The sequence below is a fragment of the Capricornis sumatraensis genome, chromosome 16 (genome assembly GCF_032405125.1).
Source record: "Capricornis sumatraensis isolate serow.1 chromosome 16, serow.2, whole genome shotgun sequence".
Classification (NCBI taxonomy): domain Eukaryota; kingdom Metazoa; phylum Chordata; class Mammalia; order Artiodactyla; family Bovidae; genus Capricornis; species Capricornis sumatraensis.
In genome coordinates this window covers 66,395,057-66,418,525 of record NC_091084.1, presented here as the reverse complement: position 1 = coordinate 66,418,525, position 23,469 = coordinate 66,395,057, and the positions used below count along the sequence as shown (strand labels likewise).

Below are 23,469 nucleotides of genomic sequence, written 5' to 3'. Positions count from 1 at the left end.
AATGCCACTTTGGTCACGTAAATGTTCCTTTTGTCTGATATTCAGTAACAAAGATAAGAAATATATTCGACACCGTGGCATGTACCCAGCCTAGGCTGGGAAGAGAAGCATATCTGACGTTGTGGGTTATTTCTACTGACAATCTCTGACTCTGAAAGTGGATGATATCCTAAAGAAACTGGGATCAAGTTGCCAGGTTATATTTCCCACAAAGCCTTCAGAAGGCTCTTCTTGACTCCAGAGTGGCTTTTTAGAAGAGTTGGAGATAGAAAACATTTTTCCACAAGTCAACAAAATTAACTTCACTTTTCTAATGGTATTTTTGTTATGTGTTAGTCATCATCTGATAATAGAGAGGTACGAGAAAAGTTAATGTTATTGAACTATATCCCTAGAGCTATTCATTTGATGAGGGCAAAAAATATATTCATATTTTTTCTCCTTCCTTATAGGTGTCATCCTGGGGGCAGTATGTGGAGGACTTCTTCGCTTGGCATCTCCTATCCACCCAGATGTGGTTATGTTAATAGCCTTCCCAGGGGATATACTCATGAGGATGCTGAAAATGCTCATTCTCCCTCTCATCATCTCCAGTTTAATCACAGGTAAGACCACTTTTCTGGCACCAGGTCACAGTGGGTCATACTCTTGCTCTAGCTTTTGGACTGACCATAAAATCTCAATTTGGTTGAATCAATGAATCTGATCATCTTCTGTGTCATTTCTCTTCAGAGTCTTGATTTTCCTAACTCTAAAACTGAAATGAAAGTGAAAGTGAAATCTCTCAGTCATGTCTGACTCTTTGTGACCCCATGGACTGTAGCCTACCAGGCTCTTCTGTCCATGAGATTTTCTAGGCAATAGTTCTGGAGTGGATTGCCATTTCCTTCTCCAGGAGATCTTCCCAACCCAGGGATCAAACCCGGGTCTCCCACATTGGAGACAGATGCTTTACTGTCTGAGCCACCAGGGAAGCCCACAAAACTGAAATAAACAACCTTGAGAAAAAGAGTTTGGTCAGTCCATCTGTCTGTGTAGCAACAGAGGATAAAAAGGAAATAGCCACATGTTAAACGTGATCATCTCTAGAGATTTTAATTTTCAATGTACACTTTTCTCATTTTCTAAATTGTATTTGTTCAGTTCAGTTCAGTTCAGTCGCTCAGTCATGTCCAACTCTTTGTGACCCCATGAATTGAAGCATGCCAGGCCTCCCTGTCCGTCACCGTCTCCCAGAGTTCACTCAGACTCACGTCCATCAAGTCCGTGATGACATCCAGCCATCTCATCCTCTGTCGTCCCCTTCTCCTCCTGCCCGCAATCCCTCCCAGCATCAGAGTCTTTTCCAATGAGTCAACTCTTCGCATGAGGTGGCCAAAGTACTGGAGCTTCAGCTTTAGCATCATTCCTTCCAAAGAAATCCCAGGGTTGATCTCCTTCAGAATGGACTGGTTGGATCTCCTTGCAGTCCAAGGGACTCTCAAGAGTCTTCTCCAACACCACAGTTCAAAAGCATCAATTCTTCGGCACTCAGCCTTCTTCACAGTCCAACTCTCACATCCATACATGACCACAGGAAAAACCATAGCCTTCAGAAACTGACAAATAAAGAAAAACACATAGAAAAAGTAGTTTTTTCTTTAATATTTAGTTGCGTGTAGAGGGAAGTGGTTATTAATGATGAATGGAATACTAGATATGAAACTCTTGGAGTGTTTCAGAAGAAAGATGCCCTTAATGTGTAGTTCATGTCTACTTGTGTTTTGGCTCAAAGAGTTGTTTCATTTGAAAGAATTTTATTTTTTCCCCTCCCTGGGCTTATACAGGTAGTTTCCTCCTTACCAAATATTACTCAAATGTTGTTGAAATTGTTGAATGTTAGAGACTAAGCTCTGGGTTAGGGACGAAGAACTGGGATTTGGTTTGTATCTGGGGGACCAACAGGCTGGGTGATCTTGAGAAATCTGTTCTAGACCACCCACTTTATGAATGTAGTGAAGCTCTGGTGACTCCAAGAGATTCAGCTGCTACAGTCTCATAGCTGGTTGGCCAATGAATCCAGTGAGGAAAAGAGCTGGCACTCGGTGTCAGGAAGGTCTTAGCATTCAGCCTCAGACTGCGTGAAGCTGTATTTTACTTTAAAAGCTCCTTTTGAAATCAGATAAATTTGTTCTCCATGCCTGTTTAATAGATTGTACATTAGCCAACCCAGTAAGGAAGTTTCATTTCCATTAGCTATACTTAGACTTCAGATTGATTGAAAGGACAAATAGGTCATATATGGGTCAGCTTCATTCAGAAAAGTTAATGTCAATAATAGTCTCCTCCTGCATGGCAAAAAGACTGATCTGCAGTAAAAGTTGCATGTCTCAGTCTAGTAAAAGCAGGAACTGAAACCAGGAAATAGAAAAACTGAAGAAACTACTGGAAAAAAACCCAGTGAAGGCTGGAGTTTTTGTGACTTGCTTGGAGTTTCTGCTAACCATCAGAGAAGCTTCTGAGAATTAGATGGAGCTTCCACCCATGCTGGGTGTTTTGTACATGTGTTCTCACGTCCCTATACAAGGTCAGACAACGTGGTCTCCATCAGGCTTCATCTGAGAGGGGTGATAGGGCTGTGCTAGAACCACTTCCACTTTCCCAGACTTTGGATTTTGTGACCCGTAATGTATTCAAAAGAGATTTTGAATACATAGGGCTACCAACCTTTTATTTCCCCAAGTGAGGACCTTCAAACAAACAAACCAAAAAACCTAAAATGTACCAGCATCGCTACTTCATAAGGAAAGGATTTCTTAATACCTAAGAAGTGGGAAGGACATAATCTCAGAATCAAAAATTGAATAGAGCATTCAACTTTCACTATCACAGGCTGAAAAAAAATTTTTGTCACCAACTAGTTTATAAACCCTGGAACAGATGTTCTCCAGCTCTTCACAGTTCCCTGTGTGCGTGTGATCAGTCGCTCCATCGTGTCTGACTCTTATGACCCCCATGGACTACAGCCCACCAGGCTCCTCTGTCCATGGGATTTTCCAGGCAAGAATACTGGAGTGGGTTGCCATTTCCTCCAAGGGATCTTCCTGACACAAGGATAGAATTATGTCTCTTGCGTCTCCTGCATTGGCAGGCAGATTCTTTACCACTAGCACCACCCTCTAGAATCTCAAAAATATCCTTGGAAAATTGAATTGTAAACTGTGGCGTCGACCAAATATTCAGTTGAAGGAGGTTTAATTAACCATTAATACATTTGAGTAATACAAAGCCCAGGGTTGGTTATAGGTATGCATGCCAAGTAGCTTCAGTTGTGTCCGACTGTTTGCGACCCCGTGGACTGTAGGCTGTCAGGCTCCTCTATCCACAGGGATTCTCCAGGCAAGAATAGTGGAGTGGGTTGCCATTTTTTCCTCCAGGGAATCTTCCCAACCTAGGGATCAAACCCAGGTCCCCTGCATTGCAGGTGGATTCTTTACCACCTAGCACCTGGGGAAGCTATAGGTATGCAGACAGAGGTAAGTAACAGGGAGATAATGGAACTAATCCTTCTGGATTTCTTTTTCTATCCAGGGTTGTCAGGCCTGGATGCTAAAGCCAGCGGCCGCTTAGGCACAAGAGCTATGGTGTACTACATGTCCACAACCATCATTGCCGCGGTGTTGGGGGTCATCCTTGTCCTGGCCATCCACCCAGGCAACCCCAAACTCAAGAAGCAACTGGGGCCTGGGAAGAAGAACGATGAAGTGTCCAGCTTAGATGCCTTTTTGGACCTTATTCGGAATCTCTTCCCCGAAAACCTTGTTCAAGCCTGTTTTCAGCAGGTAACCCAGAGTTCTGATAGTCTTGCTTCTCCAAACTCCTAAGTTATGAAGGTGATAACTTTGAGACTATTTCAGCAAACCAGCTGTGGGCAATAATTTTTTTCATATTTATGTCTCTGCCTAAGTGTGGGGGATCCTCTGGGGCAGAATTTTCAGATAGGAGTCCCTTAGTCTTTTTTTTTTAACTTCCATTGCTTTTGCAGTACGCTTAGTAGCATTTAGCTCTGGAATCTCTCTTCTCCTTTTTCCTGTTTGTCTCTTTTTCTTCTTTTTGGTTCTTTTCTCTGTATCATCCACAGGCACATTTTTATCACCCTTGCCCACAACCCTCTAGAGTACCCGGTGGTTCTCGATCTTAGCAATGTTAGCAAAACCGCGTGTGGTCCATTTCAAAATGCTTATTTATGTTCTACAGAATCAGAATCTCCAGAACGGGCCCAGTAATTGGGTATTCATCAAATTAATACTTGAGGGTGTTTGTCAAAGTAACACATGAGGCTTGTAGAAATTTAAAGAAATTTTTGAATGCACATAAAGTAAAAATTCAAGTCCCCACGTCCCTTCCCTAGGCGACTCATGTTTCCTCCTATAAATATAAATATATATATATGTATATATATTTGTCACATGTATGTTGTGTATGTATGTATAAAATAAAAAAATATCAATCTGGGAATGTTGCCTCATACATACGGTGCTACATTCTACTTTCTTGTTTAACAGTGTTTTAGTGTCATCTCTTTTTCTGTGGTTGTGTAGTATTTCTAAAGGATAAATTCTAGAAGCAAAACATGCCCTGCCAAAGAGTTGATATTTTGAATTTGCTGATGTTATAAAAAATGGTCCTACAAAATTTGTAGCAATATATACTCCTACCAACGGCATACACGCGTATCTGTGTTTTTAACACACAATTTTTAAAACCTGTTGATTCCGCTGGGTATGTTACCGGCCAGAGTTCTTAGACTCTAGAAATTGATAAGAGGTCAGACGAGAAATGTAGGCAAGGCTTTATTTGACCTCAGGCTGCAGCTGGAGGAAGTGAGAACAAGTAACAGCTCCTCTTGCTCTGTCCCTGAATGTGTGTGTGAATGTGCCCCTGAATGTGGGGGCGGGGGGGCGGGGAATGTAGGGGTGCAGGACAAGCTGGTCCCTTAAATTGGGTGAGGGTAGGGTGGTCCAGGGGTTAGGCCAGTAGGGTGCCTTGGGTGGTCTGCCCACTCCCTTGGTGGTGCTGTGTACAGGCGTTGTGCCTGGTACCCTGCTTTTGTTCCAGAAACCTCAGGAGTGGCAGTTGGGTTTTGGGTCTTTTTGCATTATGTTGTTCATAATTTGCCTCAACTGTGCATGCGTGCAGTTGTTTTTAGTCCCTGATAGCTTCTTTTTACTGTTGCTTGAGGAGACATTTGCCCCGATACAAGCATGGCAGCAAAGGGTCCCAGGTCCCGGGTCCCAAATCCTAGCCTCTCTCAAGTAAATCGACTGAGTCAGCTGCCCAGACCCTCCTCAACAGACAACCAGCCTGTTGTCTAGACCCAAAGTTAGTTTAGGTTAGAATATACCTCAGTTCCCATTAGCCCTGGTTGGAAGTAAACTAGAACCAAGGAACCTCCTTCAGCCATTTCCAGTGACTCACAGAAGAATAAAATTAGGAAACAGGTTACAGAGAAGAGAAGTCTACATTCCCAGCTGCCCTCAAGGTGCCATTGCCACCCACTGCTGAGCCAGTGCACTCTGGATAAACCTGGAATATGGTCTCTGCTTTCCAAGGCCACTTTAGATGCACTTGTAGCAAGGAACTATATTAAAGGAAACATCCCAGGCAGGAGAAGTTGAGTGGGGAGTGACTAGAAACCAACTAGGGGACTTCCCTGATGGTGCAGTGGATGGGAGCCCGCCTGGCAGTGCAGGGGAGTTGGGTGTGGTCCCTGGTCCGGGAAGATTCCACATGCCATGCAGTGGCTGAGCCCATGCGCCGTGACTGCTGAGTCCGTGTACTGCAACTACTGAAGCCTGTGTAACCTAAAGCCTGTGCTTCGCAACAAGGGAAGCCACTGCCACGAGAAGCCCTCATGCCCCAAAGAAGAGGAGCCCCCACTCACCACAGCTAGAGAAAGCAATGAAGACCCAGTGCAGCCATGAATAAATACATTTAAGACAAGAAAAACATTCTTTGTCCTGCAAACAGTCATAGGTTAAAAAAAGAGAATGAAACAGGCTAGGGAAGGGGTGCTTCTGGGTACCCTCTCTCTATTGCCCCTGCCCCTCAGCCAGCCTGTTTAGAAAGACAAGCTTGCTGACTCTGGGGCAGTGGACACAACCAGGTGCCAAATCTATTCTTAACCTTTTGGAAAGAGCTCCCTGGAGCTGGAGCAGCTGGAGGCTGAGCCGGTAGGGGACCAGGGATGGGAGCAGTATCGGAGAGAGGGGAGAGGGACAGATTTGGGCTTCACTCTGGTACCCGATCACGACCACGTTCCATGTGAGAAGGAGCCTCTTTTGTCTGAGTGACTGGGGCAGGACTGAGAAGCAGGCAGGCCCCCGGAGCTGTGGATGTGAGCTAGAGGAGAGTTCTGTGGTGCAGCCATGCTCATGCTTCCTGAGTTGTCTGGTCGATGGGCAATCTTTGTATGTTGCTGCCCTGGGCAAAGGGCACTGGGGGCTCGGGGGCAGCACCAGGATAGAGGATCAGGCCATTCCCTGGCCCGCCCAGCCCTGGATCCACCCCTCCGCTGGCAAAATCCACATGAGGAGTGAGCTCTTCATCCTCCAACGAAGCCCAAGGACATGGTCGCTTTGGGTTAGGACTACTGGGAAAAAAAAAAAAATCGTGGAATATTTTACCTCAGGCTGAGGGAGGGTGCAGATTTCATAGGCCAGTCTCTGGGCAGCCCAGAGGAAAGGGAGCTTAACCCACGGGCAATCCCAAGGGCTTAGGAGAGTCTTGAAGAGGGTTGGAAGACAGGGAACGCTTAGACGGTGACATGGCATTGCCAGAAAGAAAGGCAGAGAACCCCATCTCAGTGGTAGCATCCCTAGCGCCTGGCCTGCAGCTCAAGCCACTCACCTGTGCTCTTTGGGAGCTATATTTTGGAGTCAATAGAACTCACTTTGAATCCTGCTTAGTAACTACTAGCTCTCTGTCCTAGGGTTAGTTACTCAGCTCTGTGAGTCCTGAGGGGCTCCTGTTGACATAAGAGATAGAAAGATGTCACATGAACATGGTATACCTGGCCGCCTGATCCTGGAGGCCACCATTCATTCAGGCCGATGGCCGTGGTGGCACTAGTGGTAAAGAATCCGCCTGCCAATGCAGGAGACTCGAGAGACATGGGTTTGATCCCTGGATCAGGAAGATCCCCTGGAGAAGGGAATGGCAACCCACTCCAGTAATCTTGCCCGGAGAATCCTGTGGACAGAGGCGCCTGGCAGGCTACGGTCCACGGGGTCTCAAAGAGTCGGACAAGACTGACGTGACTGAGCACACACATGGGCACTACTCCTTTGAGCTTTAGCTTTTTTAGCCTTCTCAGAGTAGGCCTGTATTTGGCTATGGTCCTCACTTTGTTCCCAGGCACACAACTTTGTTGTCCATGGAGGCGTCCCTTCAGATCCCCCCTGCATTCTCCCTTTGGGTCGTCATTGCCCAGGCCAAGGGGGCTGTGAGCTGCCTGCTCCCCCTCAGCCGGCCTGCTCCTCTCCCAGCACAGTCCATGTGGCCAGGTTGGAACACAGAGCACTGCCTCACCCCAGGGCGTGTACGCTGTACTTCCCTCTCCCAGTTAGGAGAGCCCATCTGTTCAGCCTTGCTTTCCCTTGGGCTCAGCTGCTGGAGGAGTGTGTCCATATAGTTTAGCAGGCAGCACAGGTGGTGAAAGAACTCGGGGGTGGTCAGTGCATCTGAGCTGAAGTCCCAATAACTCTATGACATCTGACAAGTCACTTGACTTCTCCATGCCTCTTCTTTCGCATCTATTCAGGCTTCAGCCATCTGTTGCCTACTACGTTCCGGCACTGACGTTCTAGGATTCTGCACGCCTTCTATTTTCATGCCCAGAGAGGTAGTGATTCTCTGGGCTCAGACATTGCATTTTCACAGCATGCAGAATGCCTGGCACCTTTGAAAATAGGATGGCTGCCCCAGATGTTGAGGAACAGCCTGAGAGCTTCTTAGGGGACTGTTGGCCCAGAGATGCTTGGGGAACATGGAGCAAGTCTTGGTATCATTGCCCGGAAAGAGAGGCTGTCTTCCCACCTCACACCTCCCTGCTCTGGTGGCTGCTGCTGGCTGGCACATCTGGCAGCCGGATGGAAATCCCCAGCAGAGCCAGGCTCTGGGAGGAACCCACGTGAGAGTGGGTCTGTGAAGACTCCATGTGACGGAAACCAGGCAGAGAGAAGCAAATCGTGTGAGTCATGGGGTGCTGATCTGACCCCCACCAAGACCGTCACCCTCCTATTCCTGGCCAGATCCAGGACCCATCACAGGGGCCAGCAGGTCAGCCAACTGGGTTTCATATTTGATATTGTCTCCCTGGGAATGAAAGAAGCAGACAGGCGTCCCTCCTCTCAAAGCTTGTGTCCCGTTACTGACCATACTGCTTATAGTAATTACAAGAGAATGTTATAAATCCTGTCCCTACCATGGGATGAGGACAGCCATTTCTCACCTGTATTTGTGCCTTAAAGCATCACTCTGTCAAATTCCCCAATTTTATAATCTCGTTTATGACATTTCTTATTTTTGACAGATTAGGAATTTAAAAACACATAATTGGCTAGGATTTTGGTGATTTTAACAGCGTCTCGTCTTTATGTTCTTTTCCCCCATCCCATTAGATTCAAACAGTGACGAAGAAAGTCCTGGTGGCACCCCCATCAGACGAGGACAGCAATTCCACCAACGCTGTCCTCTCGCTGTTGAATGAGACTGTGACCGAGGCTCCGGAGGAGACCCAGGTGGTCATCAAGAAGGGCCTGGAGTTCAAGGACGGCATGAACGTCTTAGGTGAGTACCTTGTCTTCATCTCCTTGCAGGAGACACCTCTGCTGAGGTCACGTGGCCAGCCTTCCCGGCAGTGCAGCACCCGGGCATCCTGGTTTCCTTCTCAGAAAGCCAGTCGCCCTGCTGTCCTGTAGGTGGAGCAATTGGCTTTCTCTGGGGAGCGATTTGAGGGTAACTGGGATTGAGCTGAGACAAGGGCAGGGGAGAAGGCAGGAGCAATACCACGTAGGGGTGTGGGGACTGGAGTCGGAGGAGGAGAAGGGACTGACTCTCACAGGGCACTTCCCCCGACTTTCTGCCTGGTGTTGGCCAGTCACTTTCTCTGACTCTCCATTTCATGAGGTTACACATCCAAGTGTTTCATTTCTTTCTCTTCTAGCCACCCTTGTGTGAGTCCCAGGACTGTGTAGGCATAGGAGCTTGTCCCGCCCCGGTCCTCACAGTCTGTAAACAAAGGCAGTGCTTTTAGAAGTGGAAAGTGTTAGCGTTGGTGCTAAAAGGAGCTTCTCAAAAGGAGAAGCTTTTGTTTTAACTTTCTGGGATTCCAGGGAGCCCTTTCCCCAAGTGTGGAACCTTCTGAGCATGCCATCACGGGGGTTCTTGGACTCTGCAGTTAGACCAGTTTGGATCCTGTTTGGATCCCTTATGGACCATTCACTGATTATCTAATTGTGGACAGATTCCTCTGTGTCTCGAGATTCATCTGAAAGTGGGCATGGAGTTGGCATTTCTCTTGTAGATCATTGCGAGGATTCAATGAGATTGTGCATGTGGGCCCAGCGGTACGTGCCCTGTGCTTTATCATGCAAGCGGCTCTCATCATTAAAGGTGAGCTGCTCAGTAGGAAAAACCCCCAGAGGATACTCCCCACTCAGTTTACTCCCCAACCACCCCTGGGTCCATTCTCCCCACCATAACTCTGCTAGAATGGTGTCCCCAAGCCGAGACAGAGGGGCATCTGGTCATAAGGTACGAGAAATGGGAAATCTGTGTGGAAGAAATATGCTGATCCATGCAGAGCGAGCTTTCTAAGGATTTGAATGAGAGCCCTTTAGAAAAGATTGAGCTCGCTTTATCATCTAAGAGATCAAATGCCCTTGTCTCTTTGCTAGGGGTGTCAGATAATATACAGGGTGCCCATTTCATGTGAATTTCAGATAAACAACAGATAGTGTTAAAGGGTTATGTCCCAAATATTGCACTGGATATACTTGTATTTAAAAAAAATGCATTCTTTATCTGAAATTCAGATTTCATCTGGGAGTCCTTTTTTCTCTTCTCAGTTTGGTAACCCTACTCCTTACTCGTCCAGAATGGTTGACTCAGCAAGATTGCCCCACCACTAAAAAGTGTCTTTTTCTTTGACCTGGCAGGAAGTGAGAGTGAGGGAAGAGATAAGCAGACCAGGTTACCAGGCAACAGAAGATCAATAAATATTGTTGACAATCAGTGGGAGGCGAGAGGAGGAAGGAGAAAGTGGGAGAGTTCCTCTGAGGAGAAGGATTTGCAAACACCCTCCACATCCAACCTTGAGTGGCTCTTCTTTGCCACTGTCCAGATATCTGTGACCCTTTCAGGCATTCCCAACTCCCCTCGTCCCCCCATGACCCACGGTCAATGCGGCCCCACAGTTTTGTACTGTGGCCATGAGTAACGGGGTCAGGGCTCTGGAGTGAATCATTCAGAAGACTTTTTGTGGTCATTTCCAGGGTCTTGGTGGATTCTGGGAAGTCACCTGACCTTTGGCTGTACTGGGGAGTTTCAACACCATTCAGGACTCACTCAACCCCAGTGACCAAGTCTAAGAGGGCTTTGTTCAAATGAAACCCTGGCTGTTCCAGTGAGTGAGTTCAATGAAGCACTGTTCACAGAGGGAAATGACAGGCTGGCCATGAGTTTCTAAGTGCAGATTGAGGCCCTGGAGAGCTAAGGGAAGTTAGACGGTTGAGAAACTTCCCATTTACAAATCATGGCTGAAATCAGGTTCTTTCCATGATCTTCCAAGGCAGAGATGGTGGCTTTTTTTTTTTTTTTTTTTTTTGGTTTTTGGTTGTTTTTTGGCTTTGGAAAGTCCCGAGGATCAAGCATTGCAATTGTGAAGATAAAAACTCCAGTTCCAGCCTCCCACTTCTTGAAAGACTCATTTCTCTACTCCCCAAACCTCCAGACTACTCTGGGCTTCACTTCAATTCAATCCCAATCACTTAAGTCAACTCCTGTGAGAGATTACTCCTTTCAACATCTCTCTCTCTTATACTCATGGAGATGGACAGTTTCTGCTGACCCTGCCAGGGATGCTATTTTATTCTAGTTCTTTGGGACCTTGAGACCTTGGGCATTTTCTCTTCGAATTTCCAGATGGAATTAACCACGTGACACTAGCTATTCTCAGCCATGATATTCACAGATTATCACTCACCACACACCTAGAAAACTCCTCTCTGTGGGTTTGAGATGAACCTAAATTTGATTTCTTCTGTTACTGCAGAACTAGGTCACTCTAATTCTAGGTCACGCTAATTCTCATTAAGCCTTTGTGTTTATGGCCAAAACTGACTTGTAAGTCACTAGTTAATCTTTCTGGCTAAGAGCTGAAAAGGGGAAATATTAAATATCATGGATTAAGAATTTCAGTGCAAGTGCTAGATTCTTTTTTCTGAAGAAGAGAGGGTCCAGCAAAGGATAGTTGAACAATCTGGGTTGATATATACTTGGTATGAGAAGTGAATGATTTAGGTAACTATGTAAAACGTAAATTCAGAAGTTTGGACAGAAAGAATTTTCCCCTAAGAGAATCAAATCATAATGCTATAATTTACCTTGATATGGCTCAAGACTGTGGGCATAAATGGACACTATAGGAAACTGGATATAATAGGGAGGGGCTAGAAATAAAGTCTGCCAAAAACAAAGTAGGTGTAGGGAAGAGGAAGGGGAGAAAGGGAAGAGTGGATGGCCCATACTGCAGGGCAGAAAATAAGTCAGATGGGCAAGCAAGGGCCTGTTGCCAAGGGAACAATGACATTGGTTTATAGTCCATGCAAGTCATTAGCATTGGAGCCCCAAGATTGGCAGTCACAGATTGGTAGTTGAGGGGCACATGATGACTGGTTATCAGAAATCCAGAGACACCCCACCCGCCACAGGCAGTATGGGGACATCTGTTAGCCATGGAGCACACCCCAGACACTAGGAGAGTCTGGGTGAGACTCCAGGGTGAGATGCTGAGGAAGAGGAGTGGAGGGAGTGATGGCAGAGAGAATTTTCTGGGGAGAGAAAAGCTGGGTCTTGCCTTGGAGGAACTAACATATCAGGCAGGTTTCTAGGACAGATACTCAGAGAATGAGACAAGGGCAACACAGAAATAAGATCAAAGGTTGGCAGTTGGTCTTAGTCCAGGACTTAGTGCAATTTGATGCTGACATCAAGAGGTGGGGACAGGGTTCCCCAGACCCTCCTGGCCTGGGATTAGATCGACCCTGGGAGCTGGGGTGGGGCTGCACTTAGATGGAAGTCAGGTGACATCAAGTAAAAGGAGAAGGGGGCCAAGGGGCTAGGAAATAACAAAGAGTGTATTCTAGTTTTATGATCCTGGAAAAAAAAAAAGGCACACGCAATAAAAAAGAAAGTGTTCTAACCGTTTGGACCGTGGAAAAAATGATGATGAATTAATAAATAACAGGTTAAATCCAAACAAACTGGGTCATCTGGGGTTTCCCAGCTGTTTTGGATTTCTCATTGCTTTCCCTTTGATTTTTCAAGATTTCTTCCTCCTTCTCAAATAAGCAATAGAAAAATAATTTCATGTTTAGGATTTCCCTAGAGGGAAACATATACCAACTATGCATTAATTTGGGAGAACACCAAGCTAATATAGACATAACCCTGGCAAAGACTGAATTGGCTAATTGGTCTCTACTCTTCTAATATTGGCTCCAAGGTTTACATGATAATCCCCAAGTCCCAACAAGCCTTTCTTCGTTAATCTATCTACTAATGGAATCTGCTTACACATGACTTCATAAGTGAGGGGCAGAGGGGAGAGAGAAGAGAGTACTTTTTAGTTTGGAATGAAAATGAATTCATTTTCTCCAAGGAACTAACCTGCTTATAGTTCAACTTGCTTATGTGGAAAATAGTCAGGAAAGCCATAATTATGCAGGGGAAAGGTATTTTCAGTGTGGGACATAATACTTCTGTCTTTTAATGCTTAATTCATAGGGTAGCTGGTGGTGAGAATATGGCTGCATACACAGGGGATGGTTATGAACAAGAAGAAAACACATACTTTATCATTTGTCCTTTTGTGTTCTGTGATTCACCCAACAGGTCTGATAGGGTTTTTCATTGCTTTTGGCATTGCCATGGGGAAGATGGGCGAGCAGGCCAAGTTGATGGTGGAATTCTTCAACATTTTGAATGAAATTGTAATGAAGTTAGTGATCATGATCATGTGGTAAGTGGGTCTGTTCTTACATCATTGTGGTGGGGGTGCGAGGTGGTCGTGGGGTCTCCAAAGGACCCTGAACCCTCCTAGCAGGAAAGAGTGAGCAGGCATGAATCAAGGAAAGACTTCTCTGGAAAGACTTTGAAAAACAGGAATGGAACTCTCTTTTTTGGAACTTTCCATAGATAATGAGCAGGAAAACTGTGAAGCCTGTGGGCCAGATCTTATCTGCCATTTGTTTTGTGTGGCCTGTGAGTTAAGAATGGGTTCTATGTTATTATTTTGGTGAAAAAATCTAGAATATTAATAATCACAATACATGGTTATGCAAAATTCATACTCAGTGCCCATAAATAGTTTTGTTGGGACCCATCCTACCTATTCGCTCATGTACTGTCTAGGGTTGCTTTTGTGCTAAGAGGCAGAGTTGAGTAGTTGTGACCAAGACTGCGTAAGCCGCAAAGCCTAAAAAGTTTACTGTTTGACCCCTTGCTTAAAAAGTTCACCCATCTCTGCCCTGGAGGAAAAGAACACATACATATACACAAAACCAAAAAAACCAAAAACCAGACAAGCTGGAAATATCACTCAGTAATAGTGAATCTGAGCAATATCAGGATACACTATACTAAGATAGGGCCAAGATCCCAAGGATGTGGCATGACCCAGGGTGTGTGGAAGAATCACTTCTCCAGTATTCTGGTGTCCCAAATGAAATGCCTCTTAGATCTGGGTTCTCATGACTCATACAGAAAATGAATAAATAAATAAATAAAAGAGGCAGTTCTCAGGCCATGCAAGAAAAAGTGCCATCACCCAGGATTAAGTGCTCTTAGAAATCTGGTTCCACCCTCTAGTTTTACAGTAGAGAAAGCTGTGGTCCAGAGATACTCAATCTTGATTCTTTAACACTGTCATGATCACCATGATCTTTATGGTTTTCCTTTTATCTGCCAAGAGTCATGAGAGTGCTTCATGCCTCTCAAGTGTAATCCCCACAACCCTGCAAAGACGGTGTTATGGTTCCCAATTGACAGAAAAGGCAACTGAGGTTCAAGGAGGTAAGTTAACTTGCCTAAGATTATATAGCCAGGGAGAAGAGGAGCCGGTGTTTATACCGATATCAAAGTCTTTGGTGTGTACTTGGGTGGGGGTTTTGTTGTTTGAATCATGTGAGTGGTATTGTCTCCACTTCATCTCATGTGTGTTTATGGTCAGTGGTTCTGAAGTCTAGGATGGGCCAGGACAGCATCAGCTTCTTCTCCTTCACAAGGGATCTGTGTCACCTCCAGTTACTGGAAATTTCTCGTGTTCACTATCTACCAGATAGAACGATTTTTACATGTATTCATTTCGGGTCCCTACGATGGTCTTGTATGTCTACCTGGGAATAAAGTAAAACCGCTCTTAGACCAAACGACGTGTGTGTTCTGCTTGCCGCGGGAATTCTGGGTTACAGAGCCCTTCGCTCTGCCTGCTCCAGTCCCCTGCACCTGCCTCCCCAATCCTCCTCCACTTTCCTTCCCCTGAAATTCCATCTGCTTCATCTCTTCTTCCTTTTCTTGGCCCTTACTTCCCACCTTACAAGGGCAACGTCTGTTCCCAACTTGTATTTTATCACCAAGCACAGTGATGTGCCTGTAGTAAATTCCTACTGAAACTTCAGGAACAAGTGGGCTAGCTAAAAGCCCCAGGGTCTCCGATCAAGAAGATGTTCCTCATGACTTTATGAAGCATATTTAATAGTTCTGGTCTGTTCTAATCATTGCTTTATTGACTTTGGAAACACGGAAAAGATTCTCGTACAATAGTGTGTTCTTTTCAATTATTGTATTGATTCTTCAACTTCCCAGGCAAGGCTGGATTTCTAAATATTTCTTTTGTGTGAAGATTTAAAGTCACACACAATGTCATGCTGTAAAAATATTTTAAAATATCTTTTAAGGACTTCTCTGGTGGTCCAGTGATTAAGGCACCGTGCTTCCAATGCAGAGGGCATAGGCTCGATCCCTGGTTGGGGAACTAAGATCCCACATGCGCACGGCCAAAAAAAAATAGTCTTCTGTCTTTTGAATCCATTCTGAGCTTGCTGAGAGTTTAATAAATGGCAATATGCAAAGCTTCCTCCAGCCCACCATTTCTCATGATGTACTCTGCATATAAGTTAAACAAGCAGGGTGACAATATACAGCCTTGACGTTCTCATTTTCCTATTTGGAACCAGTCTGTTGTTCCATGTCCAGTTCTAACTGTTGCTTCCTGACCTGCATACAGGTTTCTCAGGAGGCAGGTCAGGTGGTCTGGTATTCCTATCTCCTTCAGAATTTTCCACAGTTTATTGTGATCCACACAGTGAAAGGCTTTGGGTCTATCTAGTCAAAGCTATAGTTTTTTTCAGTAGTCATGTATGGGTGTGAGAGCTGGACTATAAAGAAAGCTGAGTGCTGAAGAATTGATGCTTTTGAACTGTGGTATTGGAGAAGACTCTTGAGAGTCCCTTGGACTGCAAGGAGATCCAGCCAGTCCATCCTAAAGGAGATCAGTCCTGGGTGTTCATTGGAAGGACTGATGCTGAACTCCAGTACTTTGGCCACCTGATACAAAGAGCTGACTCATTAGAAAAAACCCTGATGTTGGGAAAAACAGAAGGCAGGAGGAGAAGGGGACGACAGAGGATGGGATGCTTAGATGGCATCACCGACTCAATGGACATGGGTCTGGGTAGACTCCGGCAGTTGATGATGGACAGGGAGGCCTGGAGTGCTGCGATTCATGGTGTCGCAAAGAGTCGCACATGACTGAGTGACTGAACTGAACTGAATATGCAAAGCAGAACAGGCCTCTTAGTTTTAAACATTAAAGATCTGCCTTTCCTTCCTAGAATTCCTAGCAGGGTGATCACCCTCACTGTAAATATGCAGCTCAGTTTTCTTTACTATGATGCCCATGATGTGGGTTGTGTATGAAAATTCCTTCCTTCATCCATGCCAGTGTCATTTCCACTGAGCCCCTGAAGCAGGAAGAGTCTTCTAGGAAATCAAATGAGTCATGGGAAAAAGTGTATCCTCCCTTCTTCCCAGGGATGGAGTGGGTGTGGATCAAAATGTTTCCTCTTCACTGAAACCAAAACTCCTAAAGATTTAACATCATATCCCTGGAGATGAAGAGCAATTGTGAGTCAGGAGCAAGGCCTGTGGAATGGTTTCTGACAGCTGTTTGATTACCACATCTAGCCCAACAGTCTGGAGGGTGTAATATGACGTGAGATCTCAATCCTACATATTTATTTCATTCTTCAGCTGCCTTGCCAGCAATTGATAATGATGTGTATAAGAAGGTTCTGGATAAAACAGCCAACCACATCTTATCTGACACCCTCAAAGCTTAAATCATCAGAGTTCTTTTGTAGTCTTCTCTATGCGATAGTAAGAATAGTAATAATAGTTAAAAAACAAATTAGTGCTGCCATATGACCCTACAATCCCCCTCCTGGCCATATACCCCCCCAAAACGTGATCCGATAGGATACATGCACCCCAATGTTCATTGCAGCACTACTTACAGTAGCCGAGACATGGAAGCAACCTAAATGTCCATTGACAGGTGAATGAGCAAAGAAGATACGGACATATGTACAATGGAATATTAGCCATTAAGGAGAATGAAATAATGCCATATGTAGTAATATGGTTGGATCTAGGGATTGTCATGCTGAGTGAAGTAAGTCAGACGGAAAAGGAGAAATATCATATGACATCCGTTATATGTGGGATCTAAAAAGAAATGATACAATTGAACTTATTTACAAAACAGAAACAGACTCACAGCCTTAGAGAATGAACTTGTGGTTCCCAGGGGGAAGAATGGGGGCAAGAGATGGTTAGAGACTTTGGGACAGACCTGTACACATTGTTGTATTTAAAATGAATAACCAACAAGGTCCTACTGTATACACAGGGAATTTTTCTCAGTGTTGTGTGACAGCCTGGATGGGAGGGGAGTTTGCAGGAGAATGCATGTATGTATATGTATGGCTGAGTCCCTTTGCTCTCTCTCTGAAACTGTCATAACATTGCTAATCGGCTATACTCTGATGTAAAATAAAGAGTTGTTTCAAAATTTTAGAAAAGAGTAGTAATAATAGCACAAAGCATCATTGAGGAGATTGCTATTAATCTAACAATGCTAGCGTGTGATGTGTTAGTCACTCAGTCGTGTCCAACTCTTTGCGACCCCCTGGACTGTAGCCCACCAGGCTCCTCTGTCCCTGGGATTTCTCAAGCAAGAACACTGGAGTGGGTTGCCATTTCCTTCTCCAGGGGATCTTCCTGACCCAGGGATGGAACCCGTGTCTTCTGCATTGCAAGCAGATTCTTTACTGTCTGAGCCACTAGGATATTAAATTAATAACAGAATTATTAAATTCTTGCTATATATTCAGCACTTTTTCAATTACTCTCCTGTATCTATTATTGAGAAGGTAATAATTATTATAATTATTATTTTAGGTCATAACTAAGATTTTCCAAATTCCTGCTACATGCCTAATACTGTTCCAGAATTTTACACACGTTGACTCTTTTATTTGTCACAATAAGACCTAGTGAAAGTGCTGCACTCAATATGCCGACAAATCTGGAAAACTCAGCAGTGGCCACAGGACTGGGAAAGGTCAGTTTTCATTCCAATCCCAAAGAAAGGCAATGCCAAAAAATGTTCAAACTACTGCACAGTTATACTCATCTAGCAAAGTAAAGCTGAAAATTCTCCAAGCCAGGCTTTAACAGTACGTGAACCGGGAACTTCCAGATGTTCAAGCTGGATTTAGAAAAGGCAGAGGAACCAGAGATCAAATTGCCAACATCTGCTGGATCATTGAAAAAGTGAGAAAGTTCAAGGAAAACATCTACTTCTGCTTTATTGACTACACCAAAGCTTTTGACTGTGTGGATCACAACAAACTATGGAAGATTCTTAAAGAGATGGGAATACTAGACCACCTGACCTGCCTGCTGAGAAATCTGTATCCTCGTCAAGAAGCAGCAGTTAGAACTGGACATGGAACAGACTGGTTCCAAATAGGAAAAGGAGTACGTCAAGGCTGTATATTGTTACCCTGCTTATTTAACTTCTATGCAGAGTACATCATGAGAAATGCCAGGCTGGATGAAGCACAAGCTGGAATCAAGATTGCTGGGAGAAATATCAATAACCTCAGATACACAGATGACAACCCTCTTATGGCAGAAAGCGAAGAAGAACTGAAGAGCCTCTTGATGAAAGTGAAAGAGGAGAGTGAAAAAGTTGGCTTAAAACTCAACATTCAGAAAACTAAGATCATGGCCTCTGGTCCCATCACTTCATGGGGAATAGATGGGGAAACAATGGAAACAGTGAGAGACTTTATTTTTGGGCTCCAAAATCACTGCAGATGGTGAATGCAGCCATGAAATTAAAAGATGCTTGCTCCTTTGAAGAAAAGCTATGACCATCCTAGACACCATATTAAAAAGCAGAGACATTACTTTACCAACAAAGGGTCTGTCTAGTCAAAACTATGGTTTTTCCAGTAGTCATGTATAGATGGGAGAGTTGGACTATAAAGAAAGCTGAGTGCTGAAGAATTCATGCTTTTGAATTGTGGTGTTGGAGAAGACTCTTGAGAGTCCCTTGGACTGCAAGGAGATCCAACCCGTCCATCCTAAAGGAAATCAGTCCTGAATATTCATTGGAAGGACTGATGGTGAAGCTGAAACTCCAATACTTTGGCCACCTGATACGAAGAACTGACTCATTGGAAAAGACCTTGACGCTGAGAAAGACTGAAGGCAGGAGGAGAAGGGACAACAGAGGATGAGATGATTGGATGGCATCACGGATGTGATGGACATGAGTTTGAGCAGGCTCTGGGAGTTGGTGATGGACAGGGAGGCCTGGCGTGCTGCGATTCATGGGGTCACAAAGAGTTGGACACGACTGAGAGACTGAACTGAACTGAAGACCTACCCAAAATAGGCACTTTGGTGAACCTCATTTTCCAGATGAGAAAACCATGCACACTGGTTAGCTTGCCCAGTGTTGCATGGCCTTAGTAATGGGAATTATAGAAAACTGTTAGTAAACTCAACTTCTATTTGAACCTGGGATCTTCCTCTTATGAGCTGAGTGACGTTAGGCAAGTTAGATGCACTCTGCACTCCTCATCTTGACCTGCGAGATAGATTGATCATAGAATCCACATCATAGGGTTGCTGTGAGAATTGAGTGAAATTGTGACAAATAGTTGTGGAGCGGTTCCTGTGTGCTGGGACCCGGCTAAGCATTTTACATGAACTCGTATTGTCATTAGGGCTTCCTGGTGGCTCAGGGGGCTTCTCTTGTGGCTCAGCTGGTACAGAATCTGCCTGCAAGGCAGGAGAACTGGGTTCGATCCCTGAGTTGGGAAGATCCCCTGGAGAAGGGAAAGGCTACCCACTCTAGTGCTCTGGTCTGGAGAATTCCATGGACTGTATAGTCTCAGTTCAGTTCACTGTATAGTCTATAGGGTCACAAAGAGTTGGGCATGACTGAGCGACTTTCTCTTAACTGGTGGCCCAGCAGTAAGAATCTGTCTGCATGAGGCAAAGGAGATGTGGGTCCAATTCCTGGATCAGAAAGATCCTCTGGAGGAGGGCATGGCAACCCACTCCAGTAATCTTACCTGGAGAATCCCAGGGACAGAGGAATCTGGTGAGCTACAGTCCATAGCGTCGCAAAGAGTTAGATATGACTAAAGTGACTAAACACGCTCGCAGGCACAATATTGTTATTATATTGTAATTACCATTAGAATCAATTCAATTCATAACCTCTGTTTCTCTGTGCTCATGAATTCCTTAAGAAGCCTGCAAAGCCCTCTGAATCACTGAAAGTAAAGAAAGAAAAACTCTTAATTTCGGTGTGATTTTCATATCCTCGTTTTTTGCAGAGTGCTTTAAAACATTTTTTCTCAAAATCTGCAAAACATGTAGAATGTAAAACTTTTCCTAATCTCACCACCGTAGAAACATACAGTAAGAAGTGAACTCTCTCCTCACTGTTTCAACTCTCTCTCTCAGTTAACCCACTACCACCACCATCCATCCACCCCCGATCCAGCCACCCACCCAACCATCCATTCATTCTTTCACTTCCAAAATACTTTTGAGCATGTCTTCTCTGCCAACAACAATGTTAGGCTCTAGTGATGTAATGGAGCCTGGAGGCTCCATGAACTGGCTTTCACTCTGTCCTGATAAAAAGTTCTAACCTCCATATGGTAACTCTCAGAAAAAGTGACTTTTTGGATAGCCAGAACCTCACCCAAAGTAAAATGGGAAAATGGAGATTTGTGTTTTTTCCTTACCCTGAATTCAGACAGCACCTTGGGTAATTTTTGGAATGTTTATCTTTATTGACGAGCTCTTCCACCTCTTGAGTTCTCTTGAAATCTGCCCCAAACTGGTAGACCGGTGTTGTTATTGGCAACATGTGGGACAGAACCACAGTGACTTCAGGGCAGGACTGAGAAAGTCCCTCCACTTATCTCTAACCACTCCAAGCATCTGGTCCACCATCTGTCCTGTCTTTGAAAGTCCCCGGTTAATCATTTTAGTGGGTTGAAACTGGAAGCCTAGAATAAGTTGCAGCAAAATAAAGGAAATAGTTTCCAAAGACTAATCAAGGAATATCTGTATTTCAGCCATTGCAGATCAGATTTTATTGCTGAAAACAGTGATTTCTAAATACATCAGAATGACCTGGGGAACTTGTTTGAGGTATAAATGCCCCAAGGCTGCTGCTGCTGCTGTTGCTAAGTCGCTTCAGTCGTGTCCGACCCTGTGCGACCCCATAGATGGCAGCCCACCAGGCTCCCCCGTCCCTGGGATTCTCCAGGCAAGAACACTGGAGTGGGTTGCCATTTCCTTCTCCAATGCATGAAAGTGAAAAGTGAAAGTGGCTAGCTCTGGGAAATTCTAACTCAGTCGCTATGTGGTGGGTCCAGGGAATCCATGTTGTTTCAGGCAGGCCAGGTGATTTGGAGGCAGGAGTCTGTGGTTACACGGACTGAGACTGGGGTACGTTAGTGCTGTGTATGAGCCTGTTTGTGGAGTAGAGAGCAGACCTTGGTGAGAACCTTAAGATAACAAGAGCTGAGGTGTGAAGTGGGTGAGGAAGGAAAGGGTGATGCAGCAGTAAGAAAAAGATGCCGCAGGTCAGTCCTGGATGAATCAATGGCTTTGAAAATGCTGCCCAGAGCTGAGGTTACAGCCAGTTTCAGGGCAGCATCGGAGCCATTCCCTCCGCCAACTCTGTAGTCATATCCTTCTGATTTAGAAACTGCTGGGCATCACTTGGCTTTAGAAACCTCACAAGAGTTCTCAGCCTCTTCATGCACTTTGGTTTATGGCTTTGGTTGTTTGCTTCATCCCTTTAAGTGGTGATCTTGAGCACTTGCTCATAAAATCATCTGTAGTTGGGTTGGCAGTAGCCTGTGAGATACCTTGAAGTGAAAGTGAAAGTCACTCAGTCATGTCTGACTCTTTGTGACTCCAGGGACTATAGCCTGCCAGGCTCCGCTGTCCTTGGAATTCTCCAGGCCAGAATACTAGAGTGGGTAGCCATCTCCTTCTCCAGGGGATCGTCCCAACCCAGGGGTCGAACCCAGTTCTCCCATATTGCAGGCTGATTCTTTACCAGCTGAGGCACCAAGGAAGCCTTAGAAAGTCTCTTTTAACTCAGACTTGACTCATTCAGCATGGTGATGAGGGGACATGGAGTAGATGTGTGGAAACAGAACATGCAAGAGACGCCTGCATCAGGGGGATTCCCCATGGCTGAGTGGGTAAAGAATCTGCTTGCAATGCAGGAGACACAGGAGCTGTGGGTTCAGTCACTGGGCTGGGAAGATCCCCTGAAGAAGGAAATAGGAACCCACTCCAGTATTTTCACCTGAAAAATCCTATTGGCAGAGAAGCCTGGCAGGCCACAGTTCACAGGGTCGAAAAGAGTTGGACGTGATTGAGCGGCTAAGCATGCACACCTGTGTCAGCAATCAGAGAACTAATGGTGCTGACAGGGATTGGTGGGGGGCAGGACTTCTGATAGTGTGTACATATATGCAAGTTCAAAAATGTAATCACCGACTTCCCTGGTGGACCAGTGATTAGGATTTTGCCTTCCAATGCCAGAGGTGCAGTTTTGATCCCCTTCCCTGGTGGCTCAGATGGTAAAATGTCTGCCTATAATGCAGGAGACCTGGGTTCAATCCCTGGGTCGGGAAGATCTCCTGGAGAAGAGAAAGGCTACCCACTCCAGTATTCTTGCCTGGAAAATCCCGTGGACGGAAGAGCCTGGTAGACTACAGTCCATGGTGTTACAAAGAGTCAGACACGACTGAGCGACTTCACCTTCCTTCCTTCCTTGGGGAGCTGAGATCCCACATGCCTTGTGGCCAAAAAGCCAAGGCATAAAACAGAAGCAGTATTGTGATACATTCAGTAAAGACTTAAAAAAAAAAAAAAAAACTTAAAAAAAAAGGAAACCTAATTCTCACAGCAATCCCATGAGGTTGTAGTTAGCCTCTCTAAGCCTTGACTTGCACATCTTTAAAATGGAAATAAGTCACCAACCAAGGTCATAGAGCTGGTAAATGGCTGGACAACCTCCACGTCTCGTGTAATTGCGAATATGACTCTCATCTACTCCTCATGGCTTTGCTTTAACCCAGAAAGTGCTTGCTTGCTCCAAACAAAATGGATAGAACAAAACCCACCAAATCTGCTCACTGACCTTCTCTTTTTTCTGACTCCCCTCCCGCACCTGGGAGCCTGACTTCATTTGCCCCACAGTCTTTCTTTCAAATATATTCATAATTCTTAATAAGGTGGCAGTGTTCCCACAGACATGTTCATTTCAGTCAGAAGTATCACAGGCTGAACAATTTCATGCTCCAACACCAGCAGGTTAAGCAGTGGGGGTGTTGCCAAACATGTGAAAAGCATACTCAAGGTAAGAGAGAAAGAACATGGTTGGCTGAATGAAGAGTGAGGATGATGGTAGATTTTTTCCAAGCACACTATAAAATAGTATAGACACAGAAAATAAGTTTTTCTTAGGATAGATTGATAGGTGGCAAATGGTTTGCTTCTGTACAAAAAGCTACAACTGCTCCTTCA

At 45.0% G+C, this 23,469-nt stretch overlaps 1 protein-coding gene across 3 annotated transcripts in view; it reads left to right on the top strand.

Moving 5' to 3' along the window:
* SLC1A2 (solute carrier family 1 member 2) overlaps positions 1–23,469 on the top strand; it is a 104,270-nt gene that overhangs the window by 48,170 nt on the left and 32,631 nt on the right. For all 3 annotated transcript variants that reach the window (XM_068988264.1, XM_068988262.1, XM_068988263.1), the window contains exons 3-6: positions 453–605; positions 3,571–3,821; positions 8,661–8,829; positions 13,156–13,282. In XM_068988264.1, the coding sequence (XP_068844365.1) occupies positions 453–605; positions 3,571–3,821; positions 8,661–8,829; positions 13,156–13,282 (700 nt within the window). The remainder of the gene's footprint in view (positions 1–452; positions 606–3,570; positions 3,822–8,660; positions 8,830–13,155; positions 13,283–23,469) is intronic.